Below are 20,110 nucleotides of genomic sequence, written 5' to 3' on the forward strand. Positions count from 1 at the left end.
GGAGAATTTATCTCCAAATAGAGTGAACATTATATTAAATGATTAAATACTGGGACATTTCTAAATTCAGAGAAATTGATGACTACTGTTACCATAATATTCAACTTTGTTCTGAAGAGTCTATCACAAGAAGAAAAGTAAATAAAGTAATAAGTATAAATATTAGAAAATAAAATTTATTATTATACAGATTATACAATTTATAACTTAGAAATCTGTCTCATAAAAATAGAATGAGTGTTCAGTAGATAGATAACTAATGCTATATTTAAGATAGGAGAAAATAATTGCAAATGAAGTATCCAGAATACCATTCAAGCCTATTAGAAAACAAACAACAGAACAACAATAATGGAGAAAGTCAAGAACAGGAAATTCAAAGTAAAGAAATAATGATTGGCCAAGAAACACATTTGAAAAGATGCTCAACTGAAATTGAAATTTATCAAAATAGTTAGTAAAACTTATACCTAATATGAAGCTGTAGGAAAACTCAATTCAATAGGAGTCTAAGAGAACAACTTGGCAATATCTAGTAGAATTGGAAGTGTATTTAACCTATGATCAATTTAGCAATATCTAACATAACTGAAAGAATATATAATGTATGAGCAGTTCTACTTTTCCATGTGTACAATTAAAGAAATTCCAGTTCACACAAACCAGTGGTCACAGACAAGGATATATCTGAAACTGAAAAATTGTTAAACCTGAACACTAAAAAATAAGAGGTTTAAATACATCATGGTATGTTCATATAAAAAACTAGATCATATAAGTGTTTAATTTTGTAGAAAGTATCAGCCCTACATTTAAAGCACAAGCAGTTGACTGCAGAGGAAGATATAAGCAACAGAGAAACACACTACACATTTCCTTTCTCAACATAGGCAACTACTTGCCATGGTTATCTGGACTGTCCATCTTGAAGGTCACTCTTCTTCAGTTATGGCAGCAGATTCAGTGTGGGTTCACATCCTGAAGATACTAGGTGTTGTGAATGAGACTTCCTTAGTAAAGGTTAAGATACAATAGGATAAACAAAGCTAAGCAAATTTTCTTTATTGTAGGCCTCTCAAGTCCTTTGATTGTATGATACTGAGCATTTTTTTCTTAGAAGGGATTTATTATTTAGACGTTCAGAAGTGACCACAGAACATTTCCCCAGTACTATTAAATACTACCACTCCCAGAGACATTCTTTTAGATATGTTGGGTTAAGGCACTGGTTATCTATCTGTAATATTACAGATACGGTACTACTGTTAATCTCCTTCAGTGTGAAGTTACATAGTGATTGAGTAGGAGGCAGTCTTTTTTCTTAGGAGTTGCATGATATATAGAGAGGTGAAATGTTATGATGGCTATGTACGCATGTTTATTCGCTCAGTCATGTTCGACTCTTTATGACCATGTGGATTGTGACCCACCAGGCTCCTCTGTCCATGGAATTCTCCTGGCAAGAATACTGGAGTGGGTTGCAATTCCCTTCTCCAAGGGATCTTCCCAACCCAGAGATCGAATCTGGATCTCCTGCATTGCAGGAAGGTTCTTAACTGTCTGAGCCACCAGGGAAGCCCCATGATGTCTAATGTCTATATTTATACTCAGATGCTACAGTAAAAAATGTCAAAAATTATACAAAGCAAACCAAATAAGAGAACATATTAACAATCATTGATTCTAGAGAGGCCATTATATTATTCATTGCATTCTTCTTTTATTTTTCCAAATAGACAGTGGCCTTTTCATTGTTGGTTTCTAATTTATCATGAATTTGGAGCAGAAAAAGCAGACAGTAACACATCTGCTTTATGGATTACAAAAGAAAAAGCGTTAACAGCCCTCCCAGATTCTTCAAAAGCTTTCTCTCATAATCTCCACATTTATCAACTCTAGAGATTTCTTTCTCTTATTAGTTTTTGGAAATGACTTCTTAATCTTAGAAGTGAAAGCTTATTTTACTAGACTTTATCCATAATTAATTAAGTAAACAAAATGAAAGATAGTGGACAGTTTAAAAAAATTCCTTATATTCATAGGGTCTTCCTCTCACATGAATTTACTAATATCACTGAAAGTAATAATTATTGAACACATTCTCTTTTGAAGGTCTCTTAAAATTAACATTTCATCCTTAGAAAAGTATTATTAGGTAGGTACTATAATCACCACTTTAAAACAGGCACAGAGGGAAAGAGTGCCTTGCCAATACCATACAGGCAGCGGTGGAATTATGAGAACTCTAGTAAAAATTTGCCATGGCTTAAGTTTTCTCCCACATCTGTCACATTAACATAATTATTTTCTGTTGTAATTCTGTATTGTGGTTCATGTCCTGATGCTGGTCTGCAGATTGTTTGCTCCTGGTCTGCAATGAGTTAAGTCACAGACACTGAAAGCAAACATTTAGAGTTATTCACAGAAAGATGACAGAGCCAATTTATGTCTGTTAAATCCAATAACAAAAAATTGGGGGAACTTCCCTGGTGGTCTAGCAGTTAAGAATCCATGGGCCAATGCAGGGTACATGGGTCCAATCCTGGTCCAGGAAGATTCCACATGCTGTGGGATAACTAAGCCTATGTGCCACAACTACTGAGCCTGTGCTTTAGAGCCCATGCTCTGTAAGAAGAGAAGTCACTGCAATGAGAAGCCCACGCACCAAAACCAGAAAGAGTAGCTCCCTCTCGCTACAACTAGAGAAAGTCCTCATGCAACAATGAAGACCCAGCATGACCAAAAATGTTTTTTTAAAAGCAGTAAAATAAATTGGGGGCTTTCATTTGTATGTTTGTTTTTCTTTCCGTTTCATTTATCTGGTAACGCAATTTCATTGTGCCTGTTAAAAGTACTGGTGAACAACAATTTTTGTGGGGAGTTGGTATCCTTCATCTTGGTTTGAGATGCACTGCAGCAGTATCATTCTCTAAAGTTAACCAAGACTGGGTGATGCTTTAATTTTTTCAGCTCTTTAAATCAACATATATAGTATAAAACTATTTCTGTTAACTTTTAAGCATGAAGCAAAGGGGATTACCACATGTTCCCTAACAAGTAAATTTTTTCTTAATTATGAATTCTCTGTTGTTGTAAAAGGCATTTTCTAAAGGCCACTGTATCCTCTATAGGGGCTTCCCTGGTGGCTCAGATGGCAAAGAATCCACCTGCAATGTAGGAGTCGTGGGTCAGGAAGATCCCCTGGAGAGGAAATGGCAACCCACTCCAGTATTCTTACCTGGGAAATCCCATGGACAGAGGAGCCTGGCAGGCTAGTCCATGGGGTCACAAAAGAGTCAGACACAACTTAGCAACCAATCAATATCCTCTTTACATTATGCGTAGGGATTCCTCATTACTGTGATTTCTCTGATGTAAAGTGAGTTGATCACTACGAATAAAAGCCTTCCCACATTCTTTACATTTATATGGTTTCTCACCAGAATGAATTCTGTGATGTCGTGTAAGTTCTGATTTAACACTGAAGGCTTTCCCACATTCTTTACATTTATAGGGTTTTTCACCGGTATGAAGTGTGTGATGTCGAGTAAGTTCTGCTTGAAGACGGAAGGCACCCCCACATTCTTTACACCCATAAGGTTTCTCACCAGTATGAAGTCTAAAATGTTGAGTAAGATGATACCGGCGACTAAAGGTCTTTCCACATGCCTTACATTCATATGGAATCTCGCCAGTGTGAATTCTTTGATGTAAGGTAAGTTGATAACTACAAATAAAAGCATTCCCACATTTGTCGCATATGTAGGGTTTCTCCCCAGTGTGGATTCTGTGATGCTGAGTAAGATGATAGTGCCGACTAAAGGTCTTCCCACATTCGTTACATTCATAAGGTTTCTCACCAGTATGAATTCTCTGATGTTGAGTAAGATGATTGCTACGGATAAAGGCTTTCCCACATTCCTGACATTTATAGGGCTTTTCACCAGTATGAATTCTGTGATGCTGAGTGAGTTCTGTTTGAAAGCGAAAGGCCTTTCCACATTCTTTACATACATAGGGTTTTTCACCAGTATGAATTTTATAATGTTGAGTAAGATTGTAGCGGCGACTGAAAATCTTTCCACATTCTTTGCACTCATAGGTGTTCTCATTGGTGTGAATTCGCTGGTGTGAAATAAGTTGACTGCTACGAATAAAGGCCTTCCCACACTCCTTGCATTCATAGGGTTTTTCACAAGTATGAATTCTGTGATGTCTGGTAAGTTCTGCTTGAAGGCGAAAGGCCTTCCCACATTCTTTACATCCGTAGGGTTTCTCACCAGTATGAATTCTGTAATGTTGAGTAAGATGGTAGTGACTACTGAAGGTTTTCCCACACTCCTTACATTCATAGGGAATCTCACCAGTATGAACCCTCAGATGTAAAGTCAGCTGATAGCCACAAATAAAGGCCTTCCCACAGTCCTTACATTCATAGGGCTTCTCTCCAGTATGAATTCTACAATGCCGAGTCTGTTCTGTTTGGAGACGAAAGGTTTTCCCACATTCTTTACATTCGTAGGGTTTCTCACCAGTATGAATTCTATGATGTCGAGTAAGTTCTGCATGAAAACTAAAGGACTTACCACAGTCTTTACATTCATAGGATTTGTCACCAGTATGAATTTTCTGATGTTGAACTAGGTATGAGCCATGACTGAAGGCCTTCCCACAGTCATTACATTTATAGGGTTTTACACCAGTATGAATTTTCTGATGTTGACTAATATGTCGTTGTACCCTAAAGGTCTTTCCACAAATTTTACATTCATAAGGCCTCTCACCAGTATGAATTCTTTGATGTTCAGTAAGCTGATAATGAAGTCTAAAGGCTTTCCCACATTCCTTACATTCATAAGGTCTCTCCCCAGCATGAATTGTCTGATGTACTCTAAGGTCTCGAACATGACTAAAGGCCTTCCCACATTCTTTGCACTCATAGGGTTTCACACCAGAATGTATTCTCTGATGTTCAGTAAGGTGATAATGAAGCCTAAAGGTCTTCCCACAATTGTTACATTCATGGGGTCTCTCCCCAGCATGAATCGTCTGATGTACTCTAAGGTCCCCAACACGACAAAAGGCTTTCCCACATTCCTTGCATTTATAGGGTCTCTCACCAGTATGAATTTTTAGATGTTGAATAAGGTATGACTGTTGTCTAAAAGCCTTCCTACATTCCTTACATTCATATGATTTCTCTATAGCATGAATTTTCTCATGTAGAGGAAGAGCTACACGTTTTTGGATTATCATTTGACTAGCACATCTCATTTGATGTCCTTCTTGTCTCTCAAACTCATGTTTACACTGCAAATCATTTCTGAAAATGGTGTCCTCATGGATATAAGTTTGACTTTCATCCACTGTCTGCAACTGAAACAAATATATTCCACAAATATCCTTTTCTGGAAATAACTTCTTGGTGAAATACTTAGACTCCAAATCTGGAGGGAAAAAAAGAAGGAAACAAATGCTGTGATGTGACTTTTCTATGTTAGGGGTAGAATAAGGGATTGTATCTTATAGTCAAAATAAAAGACAAACTAAGAATAACACAGATTAGAAGTTGAGTTTTAGAGCAGAGGTCGGCAAACTTTTTCTGCAAAGAGCCAGATAGTAAAAATTTTAGCCTTTATAGGACATATGGTCTTTGTGACAATTATGCAGCTCAGCTGTTATAAGCTCAAAGGGAGCCTTAGACAGTATATAATTGAATAAGTGTAGCTATGTTGTAAACCACATATGGTATATGGACACAGAAATTTGAATTTTGTAAAATTTTTATGTTTCACAAAATATTCTTCTTCTGATTTTTTTTCAACCACTAAAAATGTAAAAACCAGTTTTAGCCTGTGAGCCATTAAAAAGCAGATGGTGAGCTGTTTGTCTGCTGGATCCTGATTTAGAAAACTCTAAATTGTTGTAATGAAATTTGAAAGAAGGCAAAAGGCTTCAGAAAATGATGTGATGCTAAAAGAGGGTAAAATAAGTGATTAGATGAACAAATTAAGTCAGTGGTCCCCCTACTTAGGATGAATGTAGCGGAGTTCCTTACATATACTGCTTTTTGGGCAACAACCCAAACAAAGGAATGAAAATCTATAGGAACAACTTCTGAATGTCTTTATTTTTAATCTTTTTTATCAGATGATTCTGATGCAGATCACTTTGAGAATCTGTACATAATTTTTTCCCCAAAGGTTTCTCTTTAATCTCTTAGAATAAAATTCAGACAAATTACAACAGATAAAAACATATCACCACCATATTGCCTTGCTTCTCTGTACAGGTCATCTTCTTTACTACAACATGTAGGAATCTTTATCAATAGTACTTAAACTTGGGCACAGTCTTGCTTTCAAGTAAGTTGGAAATATATATAAAATAATTTTATGCAATGGAGAAAAGAAGTGTAAATATAGAAGAGGACTTGGAAACATAGATAAAATGGTTGTCAATGGGGAAAAAAGAAGGCAGTTCCCTCTTTGAAATGGGAGGGAAATAGAAGAGAAGTGAAATAAGGAGCATGACAAAAAAGGGTAAAGATGAAGTGCCTTTGGGAGCTCATGTTGAGGGGATTTTAATGTTTTCCCAAAAATCAGGCCTTTCCCCCTGGGCCTTGGGCCTTTGAAAGGAGCCTTCATCTCAGGGCCATGTGTCTCCCTGACCCAGTGGGTGTGATGGCATCCCCCTTGGCTGATCTGCCATCACTCACCTGTGAACCAACTTCCTGTTCCTTCTCTCATTATCATCCAGGGCTCTTTCTCTTGCTCCAGTAAAGTAATCATGTCTGGCTTAGGAGTGGAACATCCTGCTCACAAGAAAGAAATGCCACATGACTTACAACAAACAAAAACCGTAAGTTCAAAATGACTTAATTTAGACTTGGTTACATTTATATTAAACTCTAGGTCAAAATGTGTGTGTGTGTGTGTGTGTGTGTGTGTGTGTGTGTGTGTGTGTGTGTGTGTGTGTGTGTGTGTGTGTGTGTGTGTGTGTGTGTGTGTGTGTGTGTGTGTGTGCGCGCGCGCACGTGCGTGCACGCTCAGTCCTGTCTGACTCTTTGTGACCCTATGGACTGTAGCCCCCAGGCTCCTCTGTCTGTGGAATTTTCTAGGCAAGAATGCCAGAGTGGGTTGCCATTTCCTACTCCAGGGGATCTTCCCGACCCACGGATCAAATCCACATCTCTTATGCCTCCTGCACCTGCAGGTGGATTCTTTAGCACTGCGCCACCTGGAAAGTCCTATAGGTCAAAATAGCATTTGATAAAATGGAAAAGGCTATTGAAGAATATTCACATTTAGATGGATCCATGGTCATAGGACTAAAGAGGCCAAATAGGGGAGGGAGAAGGTCTGTTCTGCTTTTAAAGGCAGTACAGAAAGGCATTGAGGACACAGATTCTGGAGCCCTATGGTCAGGGTTCAAATACTCTGTCACTCACCAGCTGTTACTCCTTCCACATGTTATGCTTTTATCAGTGTAAATGGGGCTATTATTACCTTACAGGACTCTTGTGAGGATTAAATGAATTAATATATATAAGAGCTTGCAAGGATGCCTAGCATGGAGTATTATTTTTGTTGTTGTTCTTATTTTAGTAAAAGAAAATTTTCTTGTTACTGTTTAGTCATTAAGTCATCTCTGACTCTTTTGTGACCCCATGGACTACAGCCTGCCAGGCTCCTCTGTCCATGGGATTTTCCAGTCAAGAATATTAGTGTGGGTTTCCATTTCTTTGGAGAAGGAAATGGCACCCCACTCCAGTACTCTTGCCTGGAAAATCCCATGGATGGAGGAGCCTGGTAGGCTACAGTCCATGGGGTCGCTAAGAGTTGGACGACTGAGCGATTTCACTTTCACTTTTCCCTTTCATGCACTGGAGAAGGAAACGGCAACCCACTCCAGTATTCTTGCCTGGAGAATCCCAGGGACGGTGGAGCCTGGTGGGCTGCCGTCTGTGGGGTCACACAGAGTCGGACACGACTGAAGTGACTTAGCAGCAGCAGCAGCCATTTCTTTCTCCAGTGGATCTTCCCCATCAGGGATCAAACCCATGTCTCCTGCACTGGCAGAAGGATTCTCTACCACTGAGTCACCTGGGAAGCCCCAAAGAAAAATACTGTCTTCAAAAATACTTCCAAGTTCTTCCTCAGAATTCTTTCAATAGAAAATGTAAGATTCACAGACTAGAACTTTCAGCCACAAAGTAGGTTAGAGAGAATATGTCTCTTCTAGGATGGGATGTGTTTATTTCAATTTTAAATGAATATTATTGGGGACTTCCCTGACGACTCAGTGGTTAGGACTCTGCTTTCACTGCAGGGGGTGTGTGTTTGATCCCTGGATGGGGAACTAAGATCCTGCATGCCAAGTGGCACAACCAAAAAAAAAGTAAATGAATATTGTTAACCCATCCACCACTATAAAAACTGTAGAGGCTCTTCTGATGATCACAAAAACACAAAACCCTGAGACTAGCTAATCTCTCTACAGGTAGGTCAGACCTGAACACAGAACAGCTCCAGGAATTCTGAGCATGCACATTATATGACACCTGGCTTCTCTGAAAATATTACAGGACTCAAACCTAGAAATAATGTAGAATAACAGGCAACTGTAGGAAGGGCCAGAGGAAAGAGTGAAGGTCACTGAAGGATGGAGAAGATGGCACTTAACCAAGTGCCCATTTCCAACCCAATAATACTCAAACCATTCTTTCAAAATAGGGGAAAGCTATTCAGCTGGTATCTTAAAACAGAGCTCTGAAATTCAACAGTGGAGAAAACTGGTATTCCAGAAGGCAGATTGTCAATTATTTGTGCAGATATCCTTACCCAATGAGACCAGGTTGCTATAGTTCTCCAACATCACATCCCTGTACAAGGCCCTCTGAAGAGGGTCCAGGAACTCCCACTCTTCCTGGGAGAGGTCTATGGCCACATCCCTGAATGACAAGGACATCTGAAATGACAGACCCATGTATTATAAACAATGTTTTAACTGTATTTTCAAAAGGGGAAAACTGCTTTGCAGGAAAGAGGCAATATAGAAAGCAGTTAAGATGGTATCAAGCCCGTGACATGTATGGAAGAAAAAGAAAATCAGTAATTTGTAAAATGGAGTGCCTATATACTTTTGAAGAATACAGTTGTTACAAATAGAATGTCCTGTATATCATGTAATGAATGAATGAAGTTTTCCAGTGAAACAAAATCATATAAATAAGCACACTGCCTATCATGTGAATAGTTTAAGTTGTGAATCAATGTGAGTTACGTTCTGTTTTCCTTTCAAAAAATTTAAAGAAAAAATAAGTAATGAATTGTTTTTCCCCCAGATACTCCAAAATCTCTAAGAAAATAGGACTTTATTGACATTTAATTTGGCGCAGTTGGTAATGAATCTGCCTGCCAAGACACAAGTTTGATCCCTGGGTCAGGAAGATCCTTTGGAGGAGGAATGGGCAACCTACTCGCAGTATTCTTGCCTGGAAAATCCCATGGACAGAGGAACCTGGCAGGCTACAGTCCACAGGGTTGCAAAGAGTCAGCCATGACTGAGCACAGCACAGCGGCAGATATTTGATTTAATCAATATTCAGGTTCATTATTGTGCAAGATAATGTCATAAGCATTTTCCCTTGTCATAACAGATGACAAATTCTTTTATTTACTGGCTGGCTATTCATCCATCTTGTGGATATATCGGACTAATCCTTCTGTCACTTTTAGGCATTTAGGTTGGACAAAATGTCTTAGGTCTTCTCCAGTCCCTTTGAAAGTGAAAAGTGAAAGTTGCTCAGTTGTGTTTGACTCTTTGTGACCCCATGGACTATACAGTCCATGGAATTCTCCAGGCCAAAATACTGGAGTGGGTAGCCTTTCCCTTTTCCAGGGGACCTTCCCAACCCAGGGATCAAACCTAGGTCTCCCACATTGCAGGCTGATTCTTTACCAGCTGAGCCACAAGGGAAGCCCTAGTGTTTCTTTCTAAAGCCCAGTCCCTTTAGCCTTTCTTCATTCCCCATTAGGGATCTGGGAGGGTCTTCCCACCTGCTACCACCACCATCCATCAGGAACACTTATTTGGATCCTAAGCTGAAGGATGCTGATGTAGGATGATCCACAATGACACTGATGTCACTAGAGACCCGCACACCCTCCTCAAGCACAAAACTGACTTCTGTCCTGTTATTTATCCCTCTGGGGACCCCTTGGACAGTCCCTTGAGATTCTGACATGCAGGCTTCAATCACACTCCAACCTAGTCCTATAAACCTCTTACAATATGAGATCTCATCATATGTAAAAAAATCAACACTAAATTCCATCTTATCAACCTGAAACACTCAGGTCTGTGGAGTCTAATGGACCATCATCTCTGTGTCATGGAATCATGACTCTAACGAGAGAAGTTCAAGGATTTTCCTCAAGCAACTTCACCCATCACTGCTCCATCAATGGTCCTGAGAGAGACTGAGTCCTTGGAGAGATGATGAAATAGGTGAACACCAGAGAGAGAAACGAGGGGGAAAGAAGAAGGCCACTAAGTTGTGTGGCTCCATCCTTCACTGAGATCAGAGTGATTGAGGGCAACTTGAGCAATAGTGCTGTCTCAGGAAGGAAGTTTCAGGATCATAAACGTGATCACATGAATTAAAAAACCACAACATCTCAAGGAGGAGAAACGTGAACTTACATGGGCCATGGTTATAGAACTGCAAGAACTTGGTAGTCCTCTTTGGGGTTCCTCCACTTGAAAAGCACAGCATCCAGAGAAGCCAGGACTGGGGGAGGAATAAGAGACTCTGAGACCAGCTGTGTCTCAAAGGAATCCCAAAATGACTTAGTTAATATGACCTGTTTTGCCTTCTTTGTATTTCTATCCCCATAATACCCCACATACAAATCAGAAGAGAAAAGAGGGAGCCTAAATGAAGCCAAACCTTCCCTATACCACAGGGAACAACCTGCCCAAGTCTGAATACAAAGCAGGGGCTTCCTGCACGAAGCCAGACCAGGCCCTCCTGCAGAAGGGTCTCCAGGGACTTCCCTGGTGGTCCAGAGGCTAAGACTCTGAGCTCCCAATGCAGGGGGCCAGGGTTCAACCCCTGGCCATTGAACTAGATCCCACATACTGCAACTAAAGATCCCACACGCCGCAATAAAGATGGAAGATCCCACACGTAGCAACTAAGACCCGGTGCAGCTAAAGAAAGAAAGGGTCTCCAGTCCACCCAAATTTCTGACGATGTTGATCTGTATCTGACCCATTAGTCTCACTTTGAATCTAACATCATTAGAAGCAAAACTGTAAGATGTGAAGTTGTGCTATCCAATACAAGAGCCACATATGGCTATTTAAATCAAATTTAAGTAAAATGAAAAGTTCACTGCCTCAGCTGCATCAGCCACATTTTGAGTGCTCGAGAGCCTCATGTGGTTAGTAGCTACCATACTGGAGAATGTAAATATAGAACATATCCATCTTTGCAGAAAGTTCTACTGGACAGAGCTGGTATGAACCATACAGCCTAAATTTCATTTTTCATCACAGAGTTCCCCTAAACTCAGAATAAACTGGTCAAAAGCTGACAGAGGTTGCTAGAGAAATACTATCTGCTTTCCAGGAACTCCCAAGAAATGTGACCTGAGTATCTCTAGTAGCTTTATTACCTCTTTGTTGTTGTCTAGTCGCTCTGTTGTGTCCAACTCTTTTTCGACCTCGTGGACTGTAGCCCACCAGGCTCCTCTGTTCATGGAACTTCCCAGGCAAGAATACTGGAATGGGTTGCCATTTCCTTCTCCCGGGGATCTTCCCAACCCAGGGATCGAACTTGCATCTTCTGCACTGCAGGCAGATTCTTTACCACTGAGCCACCAGGGAAGCCCTTATTACCTCCTATCTCATGCTTATTGTGTCTATTTTGATTTTATATTATTTGCCGTATTATAAGAAACTTAAGGATAGTGACTACGTTTCAATGCTTGTATTCCTCTAACTACTATCAGAAGATTCAGCATACTGTGAGCCCTAATGTCTGTTATTCAACCACAATTCCATTTTTAGGCAGTTTTTCTTAGCACACTAAGATACATGTGCAAGATGTTTATCATATAACAACTTAGAATAACCAACTGTTAGGAAAACAAATAGCTACAGGAGGCAACAGGCTGAATAAATTATGGACAGTTTTTCCCCCCTTTGAACTTTTTATTTTGTTTTGGGGTATAGCTGATGAACACTGTTATAATAGTTTCAGGTGAACAGTGAAGGGATTCAGCCATACATATACATGTATTCCTTCTCTCCCAAACCCCCTCCCATCCAGGCTGCCATATAACATTGAGTAGAGTTCTATGTGCTATACACTGGGTCCTTGTTTGTTATCCATTAAAATTATGGTCAGTTTGGATGGCACACTAAGGCCCCTATTAATACCGATTATACTGGTCCATATTTAATGTTGGAGAAGGATATTCATGATGAATTACTGACTGATACAGGCAAATTAAACAAGTATGGGGCATTCTCTGGGTGTCCAGTGGTTAGGGCTCTGTGCTTTCACCGCTTAGGGCCTAGGTTCAATACCTGGTGGGGGATCTAAGATCCTGCAAGCTGAGTGGTGCAGCCGGAAAAAAAAAAGTATGTAAAACTAAGGGAGAGATTATAATGTCATTCATAACACAGACTCTGTCGTTGACTTTCAGAATGTAAGTCCTAATCTGACAGCTTCCAACTTCTCAGTTAGTTTATTGATAAACTAGGGATAAGAACAGTACCAATCTCCTACAATTGTCATGAAGATCAGGGTATTACATAGATAGCATTTAGTGACATGTAATTTCTAAATAAAAGTTTGATGGTATTGTTATGAAATTATTTTCTACTTTCTGTTTTTATAGTAAAATTTGAGTCTCATGTCCCCTTTTTTTATAATGATATTTTACATATTTTAGAGGCAAGGCTTGAAAGTGCTAAGCAGATCTCTCCTCGTCCTTGCTGCTACAAAAGAACAGACACCATTCTTCAACATAAAGCTGATAAAGAGAACCTAATAAGGCATTAAATGGAGAATTAAATAAGAGGTTAAATCTTACTCTCCTGTCCTCTGTAAAGATTTACATTCATATTTATAGTTATTACCATTTTATTCTGTTTTCTACTATTATAAACCTGTCTTCCAAAATGTTGTTTGCATTTAAAGATACTTGGACTGGAGAGGTTATTACTGTGTCCTGTTAAAGCAACTTAATTTTTTTTATATTTATTTATTTAGGCTGTGCTGGGTCTTAGTTGTGCCATGTGGGATCTAGTTCCCTGACCAGGGATCGAACCTGGCCTCCCTGCATTGAGAGCATGGAGTCTTAGCCACTGGACCAGAAGCAAAGTCCCAAAAGCAACCTAAAAAAGTTTAATCCTGAAAGGCTATCTTATTTGATAAATTGTGCCATAATAATTATTCATAGTTGATTTATATAATACTAAATTTGGAGGTATAAATACTTGAAAGGTTTATGAAGCTTCACTGACATGTTCATCTTCTTTCTACATTCATGGAGATATAAGAAACCTCTGGTTTGGAAGAATTACTTTTTCCAAATAAGAGTTGTGGAATCTGTGTCCTTTGAATGTTCAGTTAGAACAGTTTCTATTCTGTACACATATGTGCACACACACACACATACAGGTTCACAGAAAAAAGAATTTGCTAAAATAAATCTCCCCAAAATATTAATCATTGATGCCAGGGCTATTTTAACTTTGTTTTTTACAAGTCCCAGGTAATACAACTGAATAACTTTTTGAAAAAAATGAGCATCAATTCCATAATATTAAGTATACAACAAATCTATATCCAGTTATAAATATTTGAAAATCTTGGAATCAAATCTGTTTCACATGTGTGGGAATAGTAAGGGAATCAGTATGACCATTATAAATAAAGGCTAACAACTCTTGAACATTCTTCTTCAATACAATAATACCTTTTCACAGACAAAATTCTCCTCTGAATGAACATATCAGGTGAGGGGCATCTGCAGACTAAATAAGAAAATGTGGGCAAAGCAGACAGACAGTGTTTGGTTTGTTTCCCCTTTCTCCACTGAATAATCAATTGAAATATCACTTTGGATATAACCCTTGTAAAATATCTCTGAATCCCAATAATAGTAAATGACATTCATATAAAATTTAAAATTTGAGTATTATTGTTCATCACAATGAATTATTACTTTACTCATATGCACATTTTTTTTTCTTTTGACAAACTCTTTATAAGCAAATCTCAACCCATCGATTCCCTGGAAAAAATCCTATGCATGAAGACACAGATTTTCCATGACTTTCACTCATGTTGCTGCTCCTAAACACCTTAAAAAGCAGATGCCCATGTCACTGACACCAATCAGACCACCTCTGATCTTGTCTCACTTTTAAACTGAGGTTCTGCAGGAGAGCAGTGATATGATTCCAGTTAAATATTCATCTCATTTGCTTTATTAAGCAAAGCTGTAACTTTAGACTCCAGGATATATATTTACTATCACAAAAAGTGAATGAGAGGGGGACCCATCTGCATGGCCCCTCATTTATTGGGAAGGAAGGCCTAGAACAGGCCACTGACATTTCAGGAAAAGAAAAGCAAACGTTTCTATGTACTAAAAACAAAAATGCATTTACAAACAAAGAGAAAGTAGAAGCTCACCTGATCTGTACTTTCAGATGGGGAAAATTTTTTCTTTTCTCTTCAGGATCCTTCTTGTGAAGACCGGCAGGACTGGAGAAGAAGGAAATCATGAGACACCAAGCCTTTCTTAGAGCACAGCCAGACAGGTAATGTCCCCTCCAGGGCCACATCAGCTCTACCTCACACCTGTGACCAGATGGGAGCCTGTCTTTGACATGATAGCGGATTCCTAGGATCAGAGGTAAGGGGATGCTGAGGTTCTGAAAAATGCAGCAGCACCCACACTGCCTCCAAGTAAGGACCCCTCTCACCATTTCCTCCCAGGGGTCTGTCTCAGAGACACTTTTATCTCTAAAAGCCCCATCCCAAGCCCAGGACTGTGCTTTCTTGCTGGGAACCTTCATCCTGGGGTTCAATCTTGGACTTTTCTCTTGGGGGCATAGCTCTGTGCAGACACACTAGGGCTGAGAGGGGAGGGAGGGGAAGGCAACAAGAGCGTGGATCAGTCATACTCATCACTGAACCAAGCACCAGTATCAGACTGACAACCGCACCCACCGACAGGAGGCCTGACTTGGTCCTGTGCACACACACGCGCGCACACCACACACGCACGCACACACACACACACACACACACACAGTCACACAATCCCTTTCCTCCTCTCCTCCTGCCCGCACAGGCCTGAGGCTGCAGGCAGAAAAGGCTCCCTGGGCTCCTCACTTTGGGCGGCATCTCCATCCCCACCCTGGACAAATCCTGCTCCGTCTCGCCTAGCACCAACTTCTCGCCTGGCTTCGACAAACTGACTGCGGTGGCTGGGCAACCCCGAAGGCACTGCTGGGAGCCCTCGGGGTAGAAGTTTACACCCTCCCCCTGGGCCTTCTGGGAAATGTAGTCCACGGCCGGTAGCCGGTGGGCTTGGGCTCTGAGTGCGCAGGCGCAGGCACGCTCGGACGGGGCGGCTCATGTCCCGGACTCTGGTACCCGCGTACTCGCGCGGTGCGCTGACAGAACTCAGCCGGGAGCAGTCCCGGCTGTGCGAGCCTCGACAGACCTCCAGACAATAGAGTCCAGAGTCTTGACAGCCGAGTGCGTCCTTGGTGCCGCCCTGAGGCCGAGCGCGTGGGAGGCGGATTCTGTCAGATTCTTCCCTCGAGGTAGTCCCGGCGCGTGGTTCACAGGCGTGTGTCCCTATGTACCCGGCCTCGTGAGCGTGTGTACGTGTGTGTGTGTGTGTGTGTTTGCCACTGTGAGGGTTGCGGGACCGACTGCGCCTTCGGCTGAGAATGAGTTGTTTCTGCGTGTGTGTAATTCTTTGGGTGCCAGACGGCGTGTGCTGAAGCAGCACCTAACTGGAAAGAGTCCATGGCCTGGAGTGTGATTCGTGACTGAGCAGTGAGCTGAGAGGCGCGGTGGACACCGTGACTGTGGAGTGTGACTGGGGTGATGTGTGTGATGGGGTGGGTATGCGCGTCGCTGTGTGACGGGGGTGGTTGAGCTGCGGGTGCAAGTCAGGCTGTGTGGAGGTAGGTCTGTGAATCTGTCTGCGTGTGGTACATCACGGGTGCCAGTGGCCTTGTGACTGGTACACGTGTGTGATCATATGAGCCACAGATCTGTTATAAAAAGAATACGTTGCATCTTCTTGCAGCATCAGCTGTGTTTCACGACTTGAGCTGAAGATTTGTCATTTATCTGTCAAACAATTTTGCCTGTTTGTATAGAATAGAATGGGCTTCCCTAGTAGCTTAGAAGGTAAAGCATCCGCCTGCAATGCAGGAGACCCGGGTTGGATCCCTGGGTCAGGAAGATCCCCTGGAGAAGGGCATGGCAACCCACTCCAATATTCTCGCCAGGAGAACTCCATGGACAGAGGAGCCTGGCTGGCTACAGTCCATGGGGTCGCAAAGAGTCGGACCCGACTGAGTGACTAACACACACATAGAATTGAATAAACTTTTTCATAGAAAAAAAAGGAAATCATAGTAATTTTTTTTTAATATGAAGGAATTCTTTCCACTCTTCTGTGATGTTATGGGTCTGTGGCAGATACTTTTGAGAATCTTGGACTGAAAAAATATTTCACTTTATGCTTGGGAAGGCAGTGTGCCATAGAATAGTGAGCCCACAATTAGTCAGAGGGTAACACATTCTGTGCTTCCTCTTCCCTTTCTGAGCAATTCAGTCCTAAAGCTGTAAGATGGGCTAGGAGCCTGAGCAGGATGAGGAGAGTGGTCATGCAGGGAGTGGCTTGAGGCACTGGGGCTGGGATTCTGATCAAATAAGTAAATGTATCAAGTGCAATGGGAGCAGCCAGGTTTCTCCCTATCAGCAGGGCACCTCAGACATGGAAAAGGAGATGGCTAGAATGAACCTTGAGATGGTAGGTTGAAACTAGATGTAATGGTTTGAACTCACAATTATCTATATGGTTCTTGGCCTTCCCCAATCAATAGAAATTGACTAAAGGCCAGACAGGAAATTCAGACAAGGCTTTACTGGGGCTCCCGTGGGCTGCAGTAGGGAGCATAACAGGTTTTCTTGTTTGCTCCCCAAGGGGTGGGTGTGAGCTCGTTCCTTGTATGGGGTGAGGATAGGGGTGTGTCCAGGGGTCAGACTGAAGGGGTAGCTTAGGTGGTTTGCCCACCCTCTGGTGGTGTTGAGTGCAGGGGCACATGTGCAGTAACCCTGCTTTTGCTTCCAGCTCTTTAGAAATGGCATTTGGGGTTTGGGGGGCAGGGTTTTTTTTTTGTTGTTGTCTTTTTGTATCTTTTGGTCCAGCATTTGCCATACAGTTATATGTAGTCCCATATACTTTCTTTGTGTTTTGTAGCTCAAGGAGAGGTATGACCAGGTGCAAGCATTGCAGTACTGAAGCAGAGGGTCCCAGGCCTGTCTCAGATTGATATAAAAATTAGTAGGTGCTGGACCACTGAGGGCACCAGGCTTACTTCTGGAGAGAAAGCCTGCTCTCCCTTGCAGGACTCTGGGGTCAGCATCTGCCTGGCCTGATATATCCCTGCTTCAGCAGGAGGAGTCACTGTGCTGAGCATTCTGCTGGAGCCTCCTGTCCTATGACATGACAATACGCATACCTAAAGAGGCAAAATGACCAAGTCATGTTTTGGGATAATTTGTGAGGATAAGTTAAGAAAAAAAGAGATGCAGTCTTTAGGATGTTAAGCACCATCTCAGGCTCTTTCTTATACATCATCCTCCTCCTCTTCTCCCCGTGAGGCTGACATGGAAGACTGTTTTAAGTCATCTGGGATGGCTGTGGTGTGATCTCTGGCATCATGACATGGCTTCTGGTCTGTGCAGACAGTGGTGACGTTTGTCATGTTGCTGCATTGGTACAGAGTCATTTTTGATCAACCGAGTCCTTTTTAGCAACTTGGCAGCACATGCACTGTAGTCTCACCTGAGGTATGCTTGCTGATCCTGGTTGTACTGAAAGGAAATGTTACTGAAGAATACATGAAGGACTTCCCTGGTGGCCCAGTGGTTAAGAATCCGTCTTGCATTGCGAGATGTGGGTTCGATCCCTGGTCGGGGAACTTAGAGCCTTTGTGCTGTGGAGCAACTAAGCCTGTGTACCACAACTAGAGTCCGTGTTCCAAAATGAAAGATCCCGCGTGAGGCAGTGAAGATCTGGAGTGCTGCAACTAAGACCCAATGCAGCCAAATAATAGTAATAAAAAAAAAAGAATAGGTATACGTGAAACCTGGGGAAATGATCGACATTTGTCTGAACTGTTGCTCCATCAAGCCAGGGTACACTCTCCGTTGTAGGAATTGCGGAGGTATTCACAAAATGGATCATTACTGCTCCTGGGCAAAGAGTTTTATAGAATTTCTTTTTCAGTGGAAACCTACCACCCGGTCCTTGGATGATGGTTATACAAGTGTTCTATTTATAATAAGTTGTTGCATTATACATTTATATTTTGGGCTCCTTTATGTGTATTATTATAATTAAAACAATTAAAAAGGTTTACATGTATTTGTTTTTTCTTTCTGTCTTTGCAGAGCAGAGCAAAGGGATCTGTTTCCCTTAGTAGGAAAACATTTGCTTTCAAGACTCCACTTCCAATGTGTTCACGTGTCTGGGCTGTTCAGCAAACTGGCCTTACTTTTTCCTTCTTAATGCAGTAACATGTAGCCGAGAACAGAAAAAAAGGAGCCCCCGACATCCAGGAACTGGCCTGACACTTACAGGTAGGCCTCAGTGGTATTGAAAGATAGCCTAGTGCTCACAGCTGAGCTACATTATCCAGTTGGGCATAAGCAGTCTCATAGAACATCAGCATCAGGGTCACTCAGACCATAATGATGGGAGGCCACTTTATAACTTTGTCTAAGCATAGAGGGTTGCTGGGCAACCCTCAAAATATACCAGATATCCCCTCTTCCAGCTAATGTGAGTGGCTACTACTTTTTTTACCAATTAGAGCTTCACACTAGTCTGCTGTCATTTCTGGGGTACATGGCTTTGTTTTTTCCCCAGTCTCTTTGCCCTTTATCACTGACGTTTACAATGTGTTTTGTGCCTTTGTGACAGGACCCAGGGATCACACCTGCGTTTAAATTAGGTACTTAACAACAATAACAAAGCCATGCAAAAAAAAAAAAATGGATTTTACAAGTCCGCTTGAAGGAGGGAGAGTAAAGGAAGGAAACTGCTAAAGTGAGGTTGGATCCCTGGGTAGGGAAGATCCCTTGGAGGAGGAAATGGCAACCCACTCCAGTCTTCTTGCCTGGGAAATCCCTTGGACAGAGCCTGGCAGGCTGCACTCCATGGGGTCCCAAGAGTTGGACACGACTTAGCAACTAAACAACAAACCTAATTCAAGTATAGGACTTCCCTGGTGGTCCAGTGGTTAACACACCGCATTTCCAATGCAGGGGCAGGGGTTCGATCCCTGGTTGGGGAACTAAGATCCTACCTACTGTGTGGCACAGCCAAAAAAAAAAAAAAGGTCAAGTATATATTGAATACAAAGTGTATTAGGAAAAAAAGCATTCCCATGGCACACTTACCCTGTATTTCCCTGTCTACTTCCAAGAGGCAAGGACCTCTCATCCTTTTGAAATTTACTTCCATTATTTCTAAATTATATGCTTTTCTAAACTCCTCAGTTTTGATACTAGCTGCTACTGAATATGAACGGTGAAGACTTCAGGAGCAATCCACTTTCCTCTTGATCATGCTGCTTGGTTTCCTCATTCAGTTGCCTGCCCAGGGCACTTACTTAATCTCATCTTCAGCATGGCCCCGCCTCATTCTTGCCCCAGGTACACCAGCCCAGAAACTGCTGGCCCAGCCTTTGCAGAGCAAATCTGGGGTCTTCAGCCAGGCTGGGGAAGGGTCACAGGGCCAGGAGTAACAGCAGCTCATTTGTTTCC

General features: G+C 41.7%; 2 protein-coding genes across 9 annotated transcripts in view; one reads left to right on the forward strand and one right to left on the reverse strand.

Moving 5' to 3' along the window:
* FCGBP (Fc gamma binding protein) overlaps nt 1-20,110 on the forward strand; it is a 159,785-nt gene that overhangs the window by 62,403 nt on the left and 77,272 nt on the right. Inside the window, exons 5-9 of the mRNA XM_081516306.1 lie at nt 3,515-3,715; nt 4,103-4,219; nt 6,760-6,861; nt 14,766-14,847; nt 18,734-18,922. The gene's annotated coding sequence lies outside the window, so the exon portion shown is untranslated. The remainder of the gene's footprint in view (nt 1-3,514; nt 3,716-4,102; nt 4,220-6,759; nt 6,862-14,765; nt 14,848-18,733; nt 18,923-20,110) is intronic.
* Nucleotides 1,212-15,645, reverse strand: LOC145515586 (uncharacterized). 8 transcript variants are annotated; one of them, XM_081516318.1, is made up of 8 exons: nt 15,425-15,581; nt 14,888-14,930; nt 14,720-14,791; nt 10,708-10,795; nt 8,844-8,970; nt 6,719-6,814; nt 3,335-5,447; nt 1,212-1,439 (listed from the first exon to the last, which is right to left on the reverse strand). In XM_081516318.1, the coding sequence occupies exons 4-8, from the start codon at nt 10,714-10,716 to the stop codon at nt 1,391-1,393; spliced, it is 2,394 nt and encodes a 797-aa protein (XP_081372444.1). In that variant the 5' UTR covers nt 10,717-10,795; nt 14,720-14,791; nt 14,888-14,930; nt 15,425-15,581; the 3' UTR covers nt 1,212-1,390. The 8 variants fall into 8 exon arrangements, with proteins under 8 accessions (XP_081372444.1, XP_081372445.1, XP_081372446.1 ...); XM_081516319.1 differs by lacking the exons at nt 1,212-1,439; nt 14,888-14,930 and having other exon boundaries at nt 3,308-5,447; nt 15,425-15,645; XM_081516320.1 differs by lacking the exons at nt 1,212-1,439; nt 8,844-8,970; nt 10,708-10,795; nt 14,888-14,930 and having other exon boundaries at nt 3,308-5,447; nt 15,425-15,515.

Source organism: Giraffa tippelskirchi, chromosome 7 (genome assembly GCF_054371585.1).
Source record: "Giraffa tippelskirchi isolate mGirTip1 chromosome 7, T2T-mGirTip1v1.2.pri, whole genome shotgun sequence".
NCBI lineage: Eukaryota > Metazoa > Chordata > Mammalia > Artiodactyla > Giraffidae > Giraffa > Giraffa tippelskirchi.

What these genes read in the sequence shown, in the direction of transcription:
- LOC145515586 (XM_081516318.1), bottom strand. An exon ending in TAGCAACCTGGTCTCATTGG is followed by an intron (nt 6,815 to 8,843) that starts GTAAGGATATCT and finishes TCTTGTGAGCAG; the next exon opens with GATGTTCCACTCCTAAGCCA. An exon ending in AACAGGAAGTTGGTTCACAG is followed by an intron (nt 5,448 to 6,718) that starts GTGAGTGATGGC and finishes TTTTCCCTCCAG; the next exon opens with ATTTGGAGTCTAAGTATTTC.